Below are 21,035 nucleotides of genomic sequence, written 5' to 3' on the forward strand. Positions count from 1 at the left end.
TGAAGAGAAAATTTTAAATTTTAAATTAACGTGAGTTTCATGAGGTGATATTTAATTACATTCTTTTTGGCCTTTCCAAATTCCAAACCCACCGAGGAGGAGATGCAGGAATCATGATACTAGAGCTCCAAAGTATCAACTTTATTTTGAAGGCTGATTGGAAAATATGGCTTAATTAGGCATGTTTTCCCTCTAGATCAAAGGATTTATTCAGTCATAGGCTAGGTTACTGCAGATCCCAAAGTGGAGCTGCACTAGATGACTAGCCCATCTCCAATTGTACTCTGCATTCACTGACTATCCGTGTTTTCCTTCTGGGATAATGATAGCCCCTCCTAACACCTCCAGTTGTCCACTCAGGCCTCTCACAAATGTCATCTCTGCACGAAGTGTCCCTGAGTGTTCTCTACTCCCAGTGGTCCCCGCTTCTCCTTTCTGAATACTTTGCCTCCTTTATTTCAACTGATGGCATTTTTTCCCTGTATTTACTTAATTTTAACCATCCTACTACAATGTGGCTACCGTCAAGTTCCCATATGTGTTTTTGCCCTTGACCTCATGCTTCAAATGTAACAAGTGATCCACAAATATTTACTCACTTGCCTGGCATTATTATAATCCAGTGGTGCTAAGTCAGGGGTGATTTTGCCCCCTAGGGGATATCTGACAATATCTGAAGACATTTTTGGTTATCCCAAAACAGGGTGAGGGGGCTGCTATTGGCATCTAGTGGGTAGAAACAAGAGATCCTAGTAAGCCCCCTCTAGTGCACGAGAGAGCCCCCCATGACACAAAATTATCTTGCCCAAAATGTCAATGGTGTTGCAGTTGAGAAAGCTTACCATAAACTAATGAGTGCTCCTTTTGATAAGGTTAGCAAGAAGAAATGAGAGGAGATCAGTGTATCAGTGTGGGAGGAAATTCTCCCTAGGAAATTCATGCCTATTTTTTTTTCTTTTAGAAGCTAAGGTTGCGGTAAGTACAGCGCAAAGCTCTTTCCTAATGCCATAGAGGTGCCCTGGGAGCACAGATGGTATTTTCACCGCTTGCTGGCTTCAGAGCATGGCGAGTGACCTCCCAGGAATCCTTGAAGTGTTAGGAATGTAACTCTGTTAAAGAAGAAAACTCAGGGCTGCTTAAGTCCAGCAAAAAGTCAAACGGGGAATTGTGCTCCTCAGAGAGGGCAGGGCAAGTGTTTCTGAAAGCACTCTCTCTTGCTACCCCAACCAAGGTGAAACTTCAGAGCAGGCTCTGGAATCAATGATTGAAGGGAACCTGAAGTCCGGTTGCCTTTTCCAAAAAAGTGGAAAGGAGCTTGAGAAAGGGTTCTGTGTGCCACGTGCTTCAGTACACATCTCATTTGCACGAATCTCATGTGCTGGAGACTCGAGGCACGTGGATCACTTGACTGAAAACACCAGCCCCATCAGAGCAGAGGTGACCGGCTTACAGGTACCTCTCATGTTCTTACTCACCCAACCCAACCGGTTCCAGTGACTGACACGGAAACAGAGTAATATACGCTCTGAAAATGAAAGGTAGGCTTGGTCCGAAGGAGTCTGACAAGGCCAGGAATAGGGGTTGACATATTATTTTTTTTAAAATCTTGGGCTGGGGATTTAGCTTAGTGGCACCATGCCTGCCTTACAAGAGCAAGGTCCTGAGTTCGATCCCCCATACTGAAAAAAAAGAAAACCAAAAACATACAAAGAAACAAACAAAATAAAACTTTTAAAAAACCTTGCCCTTGGAGTAGAGTTACCTGACAGGCTGGCTGGGACCTAGCAGTGGTGTGTATGCTTGAAAGAACAACCTTGAGCGCAGTTGGCACAGACAGAAATGCCAAGCAGAGGATTCTGAGAGGGGCCACCCCTTCTTATGGACACTCTCCAACTTTTATGCCATAAACACACACACACACACACACACACACACACACACAGAGCAAGGTGTGACTGCATTATTGGATTGTTCTGCCTTTTATCCAGGAAATAAACCTTTTATTTTTGTCTACATATTTGACGAAGTGCCGCTCACTACGTGATTTGTTCAGCTCAGTTTTGAAGACAAAAACATACAGAGTATTTGGCAGATTGTGAACTGCAAAAGTATTTAATGATGACAGTAATTAGGATAACAGAATAATATGTATTGAGTGGATGGTTCACAAGACTTTATATATATTAAGAAAATATAAAAAAGGATCATTTGAAGAACCAGATGGGTATCCCCAAAGTAACTGCAATTCTATCAAGAGTGAACTGGAAAAGGACCAACAGTGTTCCTAGGTGGTATATATTTATGTTTGAACTAAACTAAAAGTTATTTCAAATTGGATTACTTGCCCCAAAACTCAGTTTTCAATTGTTTGGGAACCTCATTCATTCAGTCATTCAACTTTTCAATAAACATTAGTTTCTTTTATTATTTATGTTCCTGTTCAATTATTCCTTCTTTTACTCAACATTTACAAACTCCCCTACTGTGGGCCAGGGATTGCGTTAGTCTAATAATATACAATGGCAAATAATTCTTGCCCTTGGGAAATTTAGACTCCAGTGAAATACTCATTCTTTCTTTCATTCCCTGAAGGAAGTATTTACTGTGTGCCCAAATGTTTTGGGAATACAGCAACAAAAAGCACAGGATCCTCAGATAATGGAACTACATCATAATGGGTAAAAGGAAGAGCAAAGGCAAAGATTTTGAGGCAGCCGTGAGCATGCTGGAGGCCAGGTAACAAAAAGAATATGGCACCAAACGGGATGGAAAAGGTGACTAGGGGCTGGATTATGTACCACCCCACAGGGCACTGTACAAACCCATGTTTGTACATTCCTGCACATATACAAACACATTCCTTCCTATTAGATTACACACTCACCCATAAGATTTAGCTGTTTGTTATTCAGCCTTAATAACATCAGATGAAAGTTACTTATAATAGTCAATATCTGGGGAAAGCTAATGATACCTTTGTTAGAGCTGATCTGAGATCTAAAAAAAAAAAGAGCTGCCTTTCTTTTCTTGCCAAGGGCTTCTCGATAAGGTGGCAGGAAAAAGAAAAGGGCTCCATCTTTGCAAGTCTGTAGCCCTCCATGTTCTCCATAGGCTTCCAAACCAGAGGCCAGGTGAAGATTTGCTTGTCCAGGTGAACTGTCATGAAAACTAAGATCCAGAGCAAAGAAATCTAGGCTGTGGAATTTACTCTCAATTTGGCAGAACCATGTGCAAAGTTTGAAACACTTGTTTGATGTGTCCATAGTATCCCCTCTACCCTGATAAAGTTGTATAACATTTTTCAGTACTTAAAGACTATGCAAAAAGTCTCTTCTTTCCAAACAGACTGCCACCCTAAATCATTCCAGTATACTGATTGTGGAAGAGTCATTATATCTGTAAATCCGTTTCTCCATATGTATACTACTACAGAATAATATGTGACTACAAGCTTGGTTTCTTTCATGTTTTTGTTTAAAGAAGTGGTGCCACCAAGACAGGAGGATTGCAAATATCAGGCTAGGCTGGACAATTTAGTGGAACCCTGTTTTAAACAAAACAAACTAGGCTAGAGATGTAGCTCAGTGGTAGACCTTGGGTTCAATTCCCAGTATAGCAAAAGAAAAGAATAAAGGACAGTGTTGTTATTTTTTATTAGCCCTTAAAAGATACGGTTAAAACAGAAAAGAAAACCTCCAAGAAGCTCATCTGTAATTCTCAGTAATTTAACCCAGATCCTGCATCTAGGGAATCCTCATAGGTCCTGGATTCTAGACAGCCAAGTCTAAATCCAAAGCGACTACAACTCAAGGACTACAACTCCCAGGAGACACTGCGTCCACATCTGCGCACGCTCAATTTCAGTGACCGCGTAGGGCTTCGAGCCCGAGTGGGCGGGGCTTGGAGTAGACTAGGGATTGGGGCGGGGATAGAGGTGTGGCCAGAGGGGGGCGGTGCTGCCGGCTCGGCCCGGAACACGCTAGTGGAGCGGAAGATGGCGGCGGCAGCAGCGGCCGCCTCTGGGACCACTCTCTGGCTTAGGTGGAGGAGCCGCTGGCTCTGATCTCGCTCTGGCTCCTGTGCGGGCGGCGGGGAGTGTGCGAGGCCCGGCGCGTCGGGCAGGGGCGGCGGCCATTGCGCGCCGCCCTGAGGAGCGCCCCGGCAGCGGCGGTTCGGCTGCGGCTGAGGAGAGAACCGGCTCCGGGCCTCCGCGTCCTCCTCCTCCTCAGGACCCCCGCCTCCTCGGGGGGGCGGCGGCGGCGATGTTCTCTGTCCTCTCGTACGGGCGGCTGGTGGCCCGCGCCGTGCTCGGCGGCCTCTCGCAGACCGACCCTAGGGCCGGGGGCGGCGGCGGCGGTGGCGGTGGCGACTACGGGCTGGTGACGGCGGGCTGCGGCTTCGGCAAGGACTTCCGTAAGGGCCTCCTCAAGAAGGGCGCGTGCTACGGGGACGATGCGTGCTTCGTGGCCCGGCACCGCTCCGCCGACGTGCTCGGTGAGTCCCGGGCCCGGTCCCCCTGCCCCGGGTCCGCCTCTGGGGACTCCCGACGCGGGGCTTCCCCGTTTCCCCGCGCTCACATGCCGGGAGCGCTTGTTGGCAGCCCGGCGCCGTGCCAAGCACTCCGAGGGGCGGTTTTCCTTTCGAACAAAAGCCCCCACCCCCATCTTAGGAGGAAACTGAGGCGCAGAGCCGTGGAGCCACGTGCTCAAGGTCACCGCTGGAGAATGTAACCAGGCTGTCCCCATCCAAAGCCGCACTCCCATTAGTCACTTGGCTTTGTCGGCCTCAGGCAACCAGTCCTCTCTCTCTCTCTCAGAGACACCTGCAGGCTCCTAACCTCGCTCTGGTTCCCTCCAGCCTTTCTCTGGGTGCCCCAGGGTTCTCTGGTTCCTTGCGTGCTCCTGACGCCTCAGCCTGGCCACCAGCTGCGGGATCGATCCCAAGCAGGCAAGACTCCTGATTCCCTCACCCCGAGACAGCCCAGCCGCATTCTCTTTGCCGCTTAGATCGTGACCCCATCTTCATTTTCGGAGTTTTCGCAGTAGATGCTAGTGGCCTGGTGATAAAAATTATTTTACTGTTTTCTCCCAATACGATCTTGTCCACTTGAGTTCACTTGGGGTGGCAGACATTCTCCTTGACCCAAAATAGAATGGTCGAACCTGCCTGCAGACTGCTGCCAAGAGGGCTTTGAGAATTGGTGTGAGCCTTTTGAGGCCACAGGTGCTTCCCAAGGCCTATTCTAGTTGGACCATTGAGGAGTGGGAGACAAAGTGCAAAGAGGGGTAAATAAAGTTCACAAGCAATCAGAAACTTTACTGAAAGGTACATCTTTGAAGATTTTATGTGTGCCACAAAATTGTATGTCGTTAAAGCTCTTTTAGTAAATCACGTCCTTTGAAATTGAAGGACATGCTGTCATTGAATTTTAAGTTCAACTGTCTCTTTCGTTTTCTCAGGTGAGATCAAATTTTTGATTATTTTAGATTTCATATGGCAAGGTAAAGTTTGGCATTGGAACAAATGATTTTGTAAGTTTTTTATGACAGTAATTTTTTTTTTTTTGATACCGGGATCAACAAACGGAACCTTGCGCTTTCAAGGCAGGCAAGTGGAACCAGAGCTAAATCCCCAGCCCCTGAAAGACTATCTTTTTAAAGAGATTGTCAGTACCTTTTTCTGCTACATTTAGAAGTACTTCACTCAATGAGCTTGTGACTTGGTTTGCATTTAAAGTACCAGTCAGAGTGGGAGTGTAGCTCAGTGGTAAGGGTGCTTGCCTGTAGCATGCCTGAGGCCCTCAGTTTGATCCCTAGCACCACTATCACCAGAAAAAATATCTACAGTTGGAGTCATAATACAACAGGATAGGGGATTATGAGCCACTAAAGTTTACCTTATAAATCTGCTTATAAAATAGGCTTTTGTGAAAGAGCTGTGGTTTCCACAGTTATACTTTGCATGGTTTGTTACCTCAGGTCTGAAAATGGTAAATGGAAAAGTTCTAGAAATAGTTCATAAGTTTTAAAAATTGCAGGCCATTCTGAATAGCATGATGCTCTCCTTCACGTTATCCAAGTTCTGTACACTACCCATTACTACTTGGTAGCCATCTTGGTTATCAGATCTATTAATCAATTGGGAGGGATCCATTCACATAACTTATTACAGTGTATTGTTTAAATTGTGCTATTTTACCTCTAGGTATTGTTAATCTTGCTGTACATAATTTATAAATTAAACTTTCTAATAGGTGTATATGTATGTAATAGAGAATACAGTATATATAGGGTTCAGAATTATCTGTGGATTCAGGCATCTACTGGGGCCTTGAGATGTAGTCCCATGGAGAAAGGGGAATTTAAATGTGTCAAATCCCTATGCTGAAGCTTGATTTTAAATTTTAGAGTGCTACTTTCATGGTGGAGTGGCATTAAACTGGGAAATTTTGGTCAAAACTCATTCTGTAAAGCATAAACATAATTTCATGCTCTGGCATTCTGACAGAAAAGTTTGAGATTCAGTTTTTTTTTGGTACCGGAGATCGAACTCGGGTTCTTGCTCTTGCGCAGCAGGCAGCGAAACCACTGAGCTAGATCCCCAGCCCCCAAGATTCAGTATTTTTTCTTTTTCTTTTTAATTCTTTTATTGGCACATTTTAGGTATACAATACATTTACATTTATCATTGGGTGGTTGTACCTGTACATGATGAATCTTGGTTCTTATTTTTTTCCTCATTACCTGTGCACCATTCACCCCCTCCACCCTTCCCTATTTACATAGATTTTGTTTCCATTTTTTTTTCTTTTCTCATAAATTTTCCTTTCCTTTCTTCCCTTTCCTTTGCTATTTAGTAGCTCTGTGATTTGTAATCTTAGGTGGAGCTTCCCATGAGTCTTATTTTCCTTATCTAGACTAGGATGAAGGGAGTGGACTACCTGGCTTTTTTTTTTAAGAGTACAGCTTCTGACAGTCAGATCATATTTTTTCTTTTTCTTTGATAGTAACTCTAATAGCATGCGTTACCTCCTATCTTGTTTACATAACACTTTCTGTAGATACCTTCTGTTTTATATCTAAATCAGTACAGTAGTTCTTAATTTGCATCATGTCTGTCCAAAGGCTCACTTCCCCAGAAAAATGTGCACAGAGACAAAAGTTCACAAATGCTCTCCGGAACGTCACTGACTGCATGTAGTTCGTCCATGTGCCACCTACCTGCAGGTCCATGCATGGCTTTCAGGTTGAGATCCCCAGCTCTACCTTTCCTAAAGGAATGTCATAAGGTACAACCAGTCATGTGGTTGCTTATGTGACCAAGGAGTAATGGTCGGCCAGACTTCGGACAAAGATCGCACGTGTGCACATGGCAGGGATGGGGACAGTGAGGGACAGGTTCTCCAGGACTGTCCTGTTGTGGAGGAGCTCTTCCAGAAAGCCATCTTGGGAGTCACCTGAAATAACTTTCTAAGTTGGCCTCATTTGATCCTTGGGTGCTGTGATCCAGTTAGGATGATGGTAGCTTTAATTTTATTGACATTATCTCATCACAGGCTGGTCTGATTATCTCTTGCTGTGAAAAGTGATGAATCTCAGTGGGTCTTTAAAACTGCTTTCTGTTCCAGAAGTTGGAATTATAACCTGAATTACTTTAAAAGGATCTTTTGAAAAAATAAATAAATAAAAGGATCTTTTGAGCTGGGCATGGTGGCACACACCTGTAATCCAGTACGCTGGGAGGCTGAGACAGGAGTCATGTAAATTTTGGCCCACCCTGTGCAGCTTATTGAGATCCTCTCTCAAAATAAAAAAACTACCTGGATTTAGTCTGCAATACCCCCACAAAGGCTATGTTGAACTTAAGTGCTTTTGAACTTTCTAGTTCTATAGATAATTCTTTTTTTTATTCATTAATTTTATTGGTGCATTTTAGGTATACAATATGATGGCATCCCTCATTGGGAATTTGTACCTTTGCATGATATACCTTGGTTCTTACTTTTTTCTCCATTCCCCTGCCTTCCTTTCAACTCCTCCACCCCTCCCTATTTATAAAGACATTGTTTCCATTTTTTCCTTTTCTCCTATTTATTCCTTTCCCTTCTTTCCTTTCCCCTACCCCTTCCACTTCCCCTTCTCCGCTGGACCTTTTCTTCCTATTTCACATTATCTTATACATTTTAATTCTTACTTACAGATAATTATTTTTCTTTTGATTGAGAACATATTTATTGCTCAGTATCTGTGGAAGTTAGATTATTCACTGTGGTCATTTGGGACTCCTTAACTGTTAGAAATGAAAGCTGTTTATTTCTTTGGTGACAAAGGAAATGCTATTTGGTTTCTTTAATTTAGAATTGATCTGTCCTATTAGTCATTCAGTGACTAAAAGTACTTGGTGCTTTACAACATTTTTGTAGTCCCCACTGAATTTCTTTTAGGAAAAACTAACTATGGTGGGTGTGGTGAGACACAAGAACCCCTCCTATCCCCTGGAAAATTGGCAAAGGTGCTTTGTCTTTATTAAGTTCAACAGGAGTAAATCAGTACCCACGAGAGCTATACTGTTCCTTCTTCCCCATGGCTACTCCTGAGTTCTCTTTTTCTCTATATGGCATGGCTTCCTGGGTACCCAAATATGAGAGCTGCCTAGTGTAATTACTGAGCATCCCACAGCCCTAAGATACTTAACAGTAGAATCAGACTGTTGAGAATTGTCAAGATTTAGAAACTTTGGAATCCTATTCCTTCATGTTGGTGATGAGAAAACAGAGGCCTGCAATAACTCTAGTTATTGGCAGAAGTAGGGCCCCACCTATTTTCTCCATCCCAGTTCTCTTTCCATATATCACTGGTCAAGTTTTCTTGATAAGATAACATGAATTTGGAACCAGTCAGTCTCCTGGTACTGTTTGTCTTTCTAATGCTTTTCCCACTTAGGAGTGTGTGTGTGTGTGTGTGTGTGTGTGTGTGTAACTTCTTTATTCACTCAGACTCATAACTGAAATGTGACAAAAACTCCTCTGCATGCTAAACCACAGTTTATGGAAACCACTTATTTTAAAATGGCAGCATGGTCTATGCCATGTAAATTCTGACCTCTGAATATTGAGTTAAAAAGCAATTCTTGTAAAACTGTGGGATGTTTGTTTAAGGTTGGTTTAACGAACCTAAACATGAAAATAAAATAATTTCAGGCCAGGGATTTAGTTTCATAGTACTGCCGTCTGCCTTGCAAGCACAAGATCCTGAGTTCAATCCCCGGTACAAAAAATGGAAAAGAAAAGAATTTCATATTCTAGCCTTTGTGATTTTGACTGTGGCCAGGATTTTGAATTGTTTTTTTGTGAGTCTTGCCAGTCTTAAAAATAACCTTAAAGTATAAAGATTATGTGAACAATAAACTGATCTAAATTTTATATAGGAAGTGAATGCATTAGATAAATTTGATATTTATAGTCATCATGATTTTTTATACTTGATAGAACTTCTGTATCTGAAAGTGTTTTCATAAAAGTAGTCTCTTTTATATGAAAAGTGAAGAGTGCATGCACATTAATTTTGGCCTTTCAAAAAGTCCTCTGGAATTTTAGCTAGACCTTAAGTCATGTCAGGAAACCAGTCTCAATACTATAGTCATAATTTTCTTAAAGTCTAATTTTAGTCCATTCTACCTTTTGATATGACATGACCTTGATCAGTTTTTTTAAAAAATCAAGCTATATAATTTATATGCCACAACATTCACCTTTTAAACTACTATTATGTAGTTTTTACATCTACAAAGTTTTGCAGCCACCATCATTACGAAGTTTCATCTCCCAGAGAGAATCCCCTACCCATTAGCAAGTCCTCCCTCATACCCCTTTCTCTCAATTCCTGGCAACAGAAAGTAGAATCTGTCTCTGGATTTGCTTGTTCTGAACATTCTGTATAAATGGAATTATACAATATCTGGCCTTTTGTGACTCTTTCGGTTGGCATAATTTGTTCAACGTTCATGTTGAAGTGTGTCGGTACTTCATCCTTTTTTATGGCTGAATAACATTCCATTGTAAAAATGTACCACATTTTGTTGATCCATTTATTCATTGATGGCCACTGGGTGGTTTTTTTGTTTGGTTTGGTTTGGTTTTTGAGACAGGGTCTCATTATGTAGTAAGATTGGCCTTGAAGTCACTATGTAGCCCAGGCTGGCCTTGCACTTAAGGAGATCCTCCTGCCTCAGCCTCCCAAGTGCTGGGATTACAGGCGTATGCTACCATCTACCATGCCTGGGACCCACTGGGTGTTTTGTACACATTTGTGTACAAGCTTTTATATGGATATGTTTTCCATTTTCTTGGGTATATACCTAGAAGTGGAATTGTGGGGTTATATTGTAATTCTTTTTTTTTTTTTTTTTTTTGGTACCAGGGATCAAACTTGGGTCCTTGAGCTTGAGCAGCAGGCGTTGAAACCACTAAGCTAAATCCCCGGCCCACATTGTAATTCTTTAACTTTGCAAGGCATGTAGTTTTAACATATAACTTATGTAAAGGAAAGTATTTTAAAATTGCATCAATTATGTAAGTTCTGAGATGATCAATACTTTAAATATACCTTATTTCATAATAATCTATGTGCTTTCCAGAGAAAATTGAGGAATCCTAAGGAAATGTGAGAATTGTGAGTTTAGTAAAAGCCATCTAGGACCCATTGAGAGACAGGGTTCGTGAGCCACTAACTGGTTGCTGTCTGACTTTACTGAGTATTCTGTCATTCTCTAAAAAGAGTAAGTGTTGATGGGTAGAGGAAGTTTGCTGTTTTATTTTAAAACTCCCACTCTTTGATTTTATTTTCAATTTTGCTGTATAGTTGTACCTTTAATAAAATAATTATAATCATCTTTATTTCAAAAGGCATTTCCTTATTTTTTTTTAAAGTAAGTCATATTTATTTTATTTTATTTGTTTTGTTTTTTTGGTACCAAGGATCAAACTTGGGACCTCGTGCTTGTGAGGCAGGCGCCGGAACCACTGAGCTAAATCCCCGGCCCCATTTCCTTATTTTTTTATAGTTTCCAAGTTACCTTGTTCACAAGTCTGTAATCTAGAGCTCTTTAGTTTAGTTTAAATGTTCTTAAGTTCTAACCTCTTTCTCAATTTGTTAATAATCTCTAGAGGATTCTGGATGAATATGTAATCTCTACAGGATTCTGGATGAATTTGTAACCTCTTTACAAATTCATCCAGAATCCTCTAGAGATTATTAACAAATTGAGAAAGAGGTTAGAACTTAAGAACATTTAAAATTAAACATGGCAAAAGGTAAGAAACAGATGAAAACTGATTGAGGGGTGGGGAAATATGGGTGGAAGGAGGCTGACCTCTGAACTTTAGCCTGGCTTTATGAAACTGGGCGATTCATAACCTGAAAGGTCACAGCAGTGTCCAAGTGGAGTTTGTACTAGTGTGTGACTCCAGAAATCCTACACCAGGTCAGAGTGTGCCCTACAGCTCTGTCCTTTGGATAGATCAAAGACTTATGTCAAGTTCAAGCTAAATGTCAAGTTCATTTTATATCTGTCTCCAGTGCCTTTTAGGAGAGGCCTTCCCTGGGGCCTGAGGTTGAGAATTTTCAGGAAAATGCTTGGAAAAGTAAGTTAACATTTTATTTCTAAGGAAATTTGACTTTAGTCAGTTGAAAATAGTGTCCCTTATGAGTTTGCCTTTCAATATTAGTTGTTAACTTTTGATCTCTTTTTAAGGAGTGCCCTACGTCCTTGTGTTTTGTTGTTAGTACTAAAACTTAGGGGTCTGTCTTGTTTGGGAGTTGTTATATATTTTAAAAATCTGAGTTTTCTGTCTCCTTGAGATCTAAAATCATTTGTTCTTATTGTTAATTCACACAAAAAATAATAAATCCAGACTTTGCAAAAGCTGATCAACTGCAGAAGGAATTAGGCTGATACCACTCAAGTTATTACTCATTTTAACTTGAGCTGACATTTGGCACACTTCTTTGAATTTAATTTAAAAGTTTTAAAGAAGAAAAAATAAATGCTAAGTGCTTTTGATTAAGATTCCAAGCAGGATTTGGGATAGATTGGGGAAGGAGCAGATGCTTTTTAAGGAATGAAAGTAATGTACTTTGTTTCTGTTAGCTATTTACTACCTGACACAAAATTCAGGTCTAACTAACCTATCTGTGCCTTATGAAGCGCTTTAGATTTGCAAAACGTTTATGTTGTACCTTTTTAAATTTTGTAATTCTTTGAAATAGTGTTCTTATCTCCACTTAATCTGAATCTGTTCCCTCATCTATAAAATTGACTGGTTAGTCAGGTTGGTACAGCTAGTATCATACTTAGGACTTGAACCTACATCTCTTTCTTAATGCTTTTAAATAATTGGTTCTGTTTTATGCATGTAAAAGTAGCACCTAGCCAGGCGTGGTGATGCACGGCTATAATCCCAGCACCTGGGAGGCTGAGGCTGGAGGATTGCTGTGAGTTCAAGGCCAGCTGGGCTCCATAGTAAGGTCAAGGCAATCCTGAACTACATAACAAAACCCTGCCTCAGAAACAAACAAACAAAAACAAAAAAGGTAACACTTGTTGAGAAAAGTATCAATATAACACCTGCAACTCATAACTTGGTATAGTTAAGGTGTGCACCCCCCAGTCTTTTTGTGTGTGGTTGTATGTATCCACACTGTTAAATACTGTAACATTAGATTACTTTGTATTCTGCACCATAATACTGTGGTGTAAATTGAGCATGTTTCCATACAGATAAGCAAGCTGCATCATATTCTGCATGTATAGTCTATAATTTATTAAATCAATCCTGTTTTTAGTTAGATTGTTTCCAATTTGCTGTTATAAATAACACTAGAGTATTTCTTTATATGTGAACATTTCCTTAGAGTAAATTTCTGGATCAAAGGCCATCAGCATTTGTGAGGCCTGTGAGGTAAATATTATCTTAGTGCTCTCAAAAAAGGTTAAGAGTACTTTATGCTTTTCCACCTGCTGTTAGATTCTGTTCATCTTGGATCTGTGCATTTAACATTTATAAATTTACGAGGCTCTTAAACAGTTATTTTTGATGTGAATCAGTTTCTATCTGTAAATAGTTGTAGAATTGATTGAATTGTTGCTAAGAATCCCAAGGATCTACTAAATGACTGCAGACACTTTGCCAGGGACTACAAAAGTGACTTCCTACAAAGAGTGCTTTCTGTTGAAGGGCCCAGTACTCTGTTTTTACTCAGGCTGATTCCAGCACATTTTTGCACTGGTTTTTCTTTTACTCTTAGTTAATAAATTATTTGGAAAAGAAAGGGAATTTATCCCTTTTTGGACTGCTGTGACCATACATTTTGATCTTTGAAGAATCAACTAGCAGGTTTTTTTGACTTACCAGAATTAGTCTATGGTGTCTTTTGAGGTAGACACAAAAAGTTGGGTGTGCTGAATGAAGCAACAGAAAGTGGTTCTGTTTTAACTTCATTTTTTCGATAGCAGTTTTGGGTAAGAAAGTAGATTTGCACTATTTCCATAAGAGCCAGAAAACTGCTTATGGCCTCTAGGTTGACTGCTAATTGTAACATGGTCATCTGTATTTTTTGTGAAATGAGAAATTCTAAACAGGAATGTCGGGGCAACCCACTTTCTGATCCCCCTTCTGTCTCTCTTAGACAGAAGCTGTTTTTCACTTAATAAATTCTTCCTACTAAAAAAATATAAACAGGGATGTCTTATGTGTGCATTGCTTTTAGAAATTCATTTCTCAAAAACCAGGTGTGGTGTCACACGCCTGTAACCCCAGCACTGGGGAGGCTGAAACAGGAGGATCAGTGAGAATTGGAGCCCAGGCTGGGCTACATAGTGAATTTAAGGCCAGTCTGAACTACATAGTGAGACCCTCTCTCAAAAAAAACCATTTCTCTTGGTTGCTGAGCTGCTGTTTACTTAGATATTACCATTTTTCTTGCTAATATATGCTGAACAGTTAATAGTCTTTGACAAGGTTAGTGTATTTTGTAAATTCATTCTATATCAAGGCACTAATTTATTTACAGATCATTTGAATTCAGTGAAGTTAATGCTAATCTGTAACCTCCTTATTCTTTTATCAGAATTTTAAATTGAAAATGATTGACCTGATTTTTTTCTTAGTGGGTTAAAGAAGAAAAACATTTTCAATATTGTAGTTAGATTGTTAAAACTGAGATGGAAGGCCATTGTTTTTGTACTCTGAGACATCATGGAAATTTCGTTGAAAAAATATATATGGCATTATAATAAGGGCAAAGGATAAACTGGGAAGCCTGAAATGGAGCCTTTGATTCAAACCTGGTTCATATTGTAAATCTAATATTGTATGTGAAATATATAGTTGTGTTTGATAGCCTTTATTTTTATCAGGAGTTTCTAAAATGGTCTTTTTCTTGCAGTGTGATTTAGTGTTCTAGACTTGAAGAAAGGAGTTCTAGAGAGAATTTTCCTCCTGCCTCTCATTTCACAGATGAGGAAACTAAAGCTTAGAGAAGTAATTTGGCCAGTGTTCTGGGTCCAGTCAGTGGTGAAGAAAGCTGGGAGTGGTGTCTCCAGGTGCATTTTCAGTGCTCTGTGTCCACATCCTTCTCTATCCGTGGTCTGTGCGGGGACATTTGCAGTGAGCTCCTACCACTACATAACGCCTTGTGCAGCATCAGGATCCAATACTGGTTCGTTCTTTTTGGAGTTCTTGGGTAACAGTTTGATTATGAGAGTATTGGTATTCATTCGTGTAACAGAATGTTGTGTGGATATTACTCCTTTTCAGTACAGTCAACTGAATTCATTATTTACTGGTTGCTTCCTGTTAGTCCTGACAGGTACTGTGAAGACCAAGATGAACAAAACAGACTTCAAAGCCCTCAGGTGTGTAGAAGGCAAACAGGTGCCGAGGATCAGTGTAAAAGAATACACATGAGGTGTGTGGAAGCAGTGAATCAGGGCCGGAGGGAGGTTTCTCAGTAAGTTGAGGTAAATGAGAAGATTGAGAGGCTCCAGAATGATCAGCAAGATTCCCCAAGCTATAGGTTGGCTATTTTGTGGCCGCCAGGGTTGAGCTAGGGGGTGCTGTTGACAATTGATGTTAACAAAATAGGTTGAAGTCAAAATTTTGAAGGTCACTGCTGCTGTTAAGGAATTGAGTGTTTTATGTTTTTGTTTTTGTTTCGTAAGAAGCTATAGAATATATGTTTACTTTTGTTCTTTTTGGTTTGGTTGTTTTTGAAGAGGTAGCACAGTCAGAGGGTACAAATGCAAAAGGTATTCAGGCTTCCTAAGATTGCATGGAGAAAAGGCCCTTTCTCAGGCTTGTCTCCTAGCTACAAAGTCCCTCTCCCAGGATGCAACCAGTGTTACTAGTTTCTTGTAAGTATGTGCTTCTAGAGTGTTTTTACACACAGAAGCAAATAAGGACAGAGGAATAACATGGACAAGGCAGTGTTGTAAAAACCAAATTGATCCGGGGGGTGCAGTGGGAGAACAGGAGGCAGAGGTGATTTAGGGAGCTACTGAAATAGTATGAGCTTGAAAGGGTGGGCCAGGGATTTAGCTCAGTGGTTCCACCGCCTGCCCTGAAAGTGCAAAGGACACGAGTTCGATCCCCAGTGCCAAAAAATAAAAATAAAATAAAAAATAAATAAAATGTGAGCTCTGGCATACAGTAAGCTGTGTGCGCTGAAGAGGTATTTGTTAAATGAGGTTATTTCAGACTCAGTATGGTGGTGGGTCATTTCTTCAAAGAGCAGGTGAATCTTTTTCCTTGCTTTTTGCAGACAAACGTTTATTCTTTAGTACTTGAAAATGTTACTGTTGAATGTTTAATGGGATATTGAATGGTGGTGGATGTGTGGCTAGAAAAGCTGAATGGACCACTCATCTTTTATACATTATCTCAGAGTGGGCATTGTCTTTCAGTTATGACCACAGACCAGCGTGTGTAGAGAGATAGCAGCCTACAGACAAGGGTCAGAGACTTTCTGATTGCTAAAGCAATCAGGAAAAGGCTAGACTGGCCTTTGCCTTTGTGTTGCCAGTTGATCTTCTTTTGTTTGTTTGTTTGTTTTTTGGTACCGGGGCTTGAACTCAGGTTTTTGCGCTTGCCAGGAAGGCGGTGGAACCACTGAGCTAAATCCCTGGCCCATGATTTTCTTGATAGGCATAACTCTCATACACTGAATGTCTGTCTTGAGCTGGGCACTGTGGTGGGCACCTGCTGGCATTATTATCCTGTTATCCTCCTACCAGACCCGCGATACTGTTCTTATTTATGAGTAGAGATAATGAGACTCAAGTTGCTGCCCAAGGATGCCCTTAACATGCTGCTCATCATAGTCCTGACTCTGGAGTTAGAGCCCAGATCTGCCTCCTGAGCCAGTGCCCTAGCCCAGGATCTATACTGCCTTTCAGGTTAGGTGTGATCTTTTAAACTTTCTTTTATTGAAATGGCTTTTGCTGAGTGTGAATACTACTTAATTATTAGCTATACCTAAACTAATAGTGGAGCAAGCCCCTTAATTAAGATCAATAAAAGCCTCCTTTTGGCTTTGGTGGCCTCAGGGCCTTCCTTTCTTTCCAGGGGACTCCTAAACCCCTGACTCGTGTACTGCATTGTTTGTGCTAATTAAGGGTGAGAGCTTCCTGGCATTGAGTGTAATAGTCATTTCATTTACATGGAGGTCAGGTTTCTGTGCTTAGAATTCTCACCTAGCTTTTATGACACATGCTTTATCCTATTAAAGTCATAGGAATTCCTCAAAACTCTCAACATCCTTCACATTTTCATCCTTCAGGGCTCATTTTAGACACTTTGTGTCTCCATGAATCCTTTTCTGATTCCTTCAGCTAGATACACTGTGATCTTTCTTGCTTTTGTTTCATTGGTTCATGTATGTTTTATTATAGTTATCTATCTTAAATATCTCCTAACTCTCCTCCCCAGTCACAATCATTTTTTGTTTTATTATAGTTTATCATAAATCTCTTCAAACTCCCCTCTCCAACCACAATCATTACCACTTGATTTTAAGTTCCAGTGGGCAGGAACTCTTATTACATGTAAATCTCTTTCAACTCTTTCACTAGTTTCTTTTATATAGTAAGTGTTCAATAGTATGTGTTGAATAACGTTGATAGTGAATGTGTATAGGACGTAGTTTTAACTGGATTTATATAGTTTTTTTTTATCCCTTCCATAAAAGTAACATGTTAGCCATGATTGTGGCAGCAGTGCACACCTGTAATCGTAGCATTTGAGAGGCTGAGACAGGAGGATTACCATTTGAGTGACTTCGAAAGACCATCTGGGTAGGAGCCAGTTGTGGTTTCACACACCTATAATGTCAGCACTTGGGAGGCTGAGACAAAAGAATCACTTTGAATTTGAGGACGGCCTGGGCTGCATAGTGAGCTCAAGGCAAACCTATGCTGCAAAGTGAGACCCTGTCTCAGAATAAAACAAGCCAGCAAGCAAGTGGGATAGGGAAGTGTAGCTTAATGTGAAGGCTATAAGGTTAATCCCCAGACTGGGGGAAAAAAATAAAGTAACATGTATTCAGAAAGCATGGGGAATAAAAAGAAAAAAACTCCTCATTCTCTTAACACTCAGGGGTCGTTACTTAATTGAACAATATGTAGAGTAAAAATATAATTAGTGTTCAAAAATTGGCAAGCTTATTTCAAAGGAATGATGTTTTCATTTAAATGGGGAGTCTGCATGTGACTCTTGACTTCTTTCAGAAGACAGTATTTTAGTCAAGGAGAGCTCTTATTTTTATGAGTAGGGAGAAGAAAGCAGATGGTAAATTGTAGCTTCTTTGAGATTGGGTCAAGGATATGTGTTAGAGGCGCAGTGCAGTGGTGTGCATGTGTAGTCCCAGCTACTCGGGAATCTGAGGCAGGAGAATCCATGAGTTTGAGACCATACAGCTTAATTGTCATAAATATTGTGTTAAACTAGGACCAGAATTCTAGATCTAATCTTGGAAAGAAAATCTTTTCCTCAACCTAAATGGCCAGTAGAAGTAGTAATGGCCAGATAGCTGGCCATTAATCGCTCATTACTTCCTTACTTAAATTAGCTGGCTTTATATTACTTTCCTAATACCTAAAAACTAACAGAAACCACAGCTTTAACAGAGCCATTAATTCTGTGGCACATTTAGTACCCTGAGTATAGGGTTACTAATTTATAATACAAGCGTGACACCCGGACTGCCTCCAAGATAATTTGTTTGTTGCTTCCTCCTGTCCAGAAAGGACTGCTAACAACATTTAGCATTTGAGAAAGATATTGTTGCAGGCCAGAAAAGAGTGAAATTGACCTTTTCAGTGACTTGCCCTTCACCTCTTCAGTTTCTGGAAGGAAGGCCAATGATTCATACCAATTCTATAAGTTCCCCAAGCCACAGTTGAACCAGAATAGATAATCCCATGTTAAGTCTTTGGTTTTTAAACAGAAGAGCTAACGTTACAGGAAGAAACATTCTTATTTTTTAAGCTTCTGTTTCTTCACACTGTTTCCTAACCCTCATTTCAGCACTTTTTGCTGCATTTCAAGACAAAGTAACTGCCCAGAGTAGCCTAGAAATGATCTTAAATTAACGAATTATTTTGGACAATAGACTTAATCTGTCAAGCTATAGGCCAACTATTCCTGCTCATTTGAGTTTTGTCAACTGTCCTGGGCAGTCCCATTTCTTTAGTAGAATCTGAGTTTTGCTTTTAGATTCTATTTTTACACATTTTATTACAAGGTTGAAACTTTCCATTCTCCCAGCTTCATTCAGGTTAACTCTTCTGCTGAGAGATTCTAGAGATCTTGACGTAGACTTGGTCTCTGGAGACTCAAGAGACGCAGGTTTCATTTTGATTATTGCTTAGGGGAAACATTGCAAAGGGAATACATGGCTTGCCTGTTAAAGCAGGCAGAACATCATAATCTATATAATTTCACCTCTAGAGAACAGAAAGGACTGTTAGTCAAAACATATTGCACTTCTTCTGAATAACTTGACTGTTGAATGTATTTTTTCAGTAATCCTGCTTTTTGTTCCCGTTGGGATAATCATTTGCAGATACAACATTTCACAGTCCTGAATCACGAGGGAGTGTTCTTAAATGCCCTGAGTTGCGGCTTAAGAAATGTTGATATGTGTGGTTTGTTCCGTTTGATAAAAAATTCAGTTTATATTCCGATGTCACTTTTCTCTAGTTAGGTTGCATGTTGTGATGCCCTTAGACAAGTGAGGGTGGCTCTGAGAACACTAGCTTGCAGTATTTCGAGAAGAACCTTGGCATCTGAAAAAGATAGATGGCATCACAAGGAATTTCCTCAACCATTTTCTCTTTAGATGGGGCCTCACTGCAGAGCAACCCCAGCTGATTCTACTGTTCAGCTCTGAATCCAGCCAGATTCTCCTCTGAGGTTTCAGTTCACTATTAGGTACTCATCCTAGCAGACAAGAGATGTTTCACTGATGGCAAAACAATCCCTGTAGAACCAGCTTGCTTCATTGGAGTGTGAGGCTTGAGGTAAAATGCCTCAAGTTCCTCAAAGATGCAAGGAATACAGACAGCTCATATTTGAAATACTGCCAGTTTATGTTAAATACATTTTTTGCATAAAATAAAATTGCCAAGTTTTCTTCATTGATGCTTATATTAAATTGAAGTTTAGGGTCAGGGATTTAGCTCAGTGGTTCTGCCACCTGCCTCGCAAGTGCAAGGTCCTGAGTTGATCCCTGGTACCAAAAAAAAAATTGAAGTTTAGTATTCTTTGGGCATCACTTTTACAAAATTTTGTTTTATAAGTAATTACATTTCAGTCTGGAAATGAGTGTAGCAGGAGGGGATTAAGAATAATGCCAGGGGCCGGGGATTTAGCTCAGTGATTTCGCCGCCTGCTGTGCAAGCGCAAGGACCCAAGTTTGATCCCCGGTACCAAAAAAAAAAGAATGCCAAAGTCACACTGAAGGCTGCTGGTCATGGAGAACAAAAGCAGGAGATACACTGACATTGGCTTGGTTCACAAGTCTTTCTCAAGGTGAGCCCCTCGCAACTACACAGCTAGGTGGCTGAGTGTGACTGGGAAGATAAGATTTTTTAAATTCCACAACTTGATTTTAGTACCAAATTTCTTTTCCTTGAACTTTTTGCATAGAACAAAGCTATTAAGTAAAATTCTGAAATGAATTAAAAAATCTGATTTTCTGAGTACATCAAAACTTTGATTATAGTGCTGAGGATTGAACCCAAGCCCTCACACATGCTTTGCTTACTCTCTACCACTGAACTACACCCCAGCCCTAAAACTTTTTTTTTTTTTTTTATGGTTATAACTGTGGTGAAAACAACATGTTAATTAGCATAATGAAAATTGGTTGTTACATAGAATTGTCTTATACAATACATGTAACCTAGATGTTGTGATGTTTGCCTATAATCCCAAAACTCTGGGGAGACTTGAGGCAGAAGGACCATAAGTTTGAGCACAGCCCAGGCAATTTAGCAACAATCTTGTCTCAAAAAAGTAAAAATATAAAAAAAAAAAAAAAAAGTAAAAATAAAGAGCTAGGGATATAGTTCGTGCAAAGGCCCTAGGTTTGATCCTAGTGTAGAAAAAAAAAAAAGAAAGAAAAGGATACATTTAAATGATGGCACACATACCAGAATTATTCTTTCTCCTCTCTTAACTCTTCATTTTAATTTTTTTTTCCCAGGTACTGGGGATCAAACTCAGGACCTTGCACTTGCACGTCAGGCACGGTGCCACTAAGCTAAATCCCCAGCCCTCTTAACTCTTCATTTTGGAAAATCAGTCTACAGGAAACTTAATGACATACTATATTTAAACACAGACACACACACATGCGCGCACACACAAACACACATCTCTCATATTTTCTAGTTGATCATTTCCCACTTCATAAAACTTGTATTTCCACCTAAATGATACAAATAAAGAAATTTTCTGTGCCCTGTAGTTTCTTCTT

At 40.3% G+C, this 21,035-nt stretch overlaps 1 protein-coding gene across 2 annotated transcripts in view; it reads left to right on the forward strand.

The window, feature by feature from the left end:
* Positions 1 to 3,947: 3,947 nt before the first annotated feature.
* Pptc7 (protein phosphatase targeting COQ7) overlaps positions 3,948 to 21,035 on the forward strand; it is a 38,420-nt gene continuing 21,332 nt past the window's right edge. Inside the window, exon 1 of one of the 2 annotated variants that reach the window (XM_004843815.4) lies at positions 3,948 to 4,494. In XM_004843815.4, the coding sequence (XP_004843872.1) occupies positions 4,263 to 4,494 (232 nt within the window). In that variant the 5' untranslated portion in view covers positions 3,948 to 4,262. The remainder of the gene's footprint in view (positions 4,495 to 21,035) is intronic. The other variant, XM_021257496.2, reaches the window with a different exon arrangement.

Source organism: Heterocephalus glaber, unplaced genomic scaffold (assembly GCF_053883595.1).
Source record: "Heterocephalus glaber isolate CG9 unplaced genomic scaffold, H.glaber_assembly_v1.0 deba00001687, whole genome shotgun sequence".
In the NCBI taxonomy this organism is placed as follows: Eukaryota; Metazoa; Chordata; class Mammalia; order Rodentia; family Bathyergidae; genus Heterocephalus; species Heterocephalus glaber.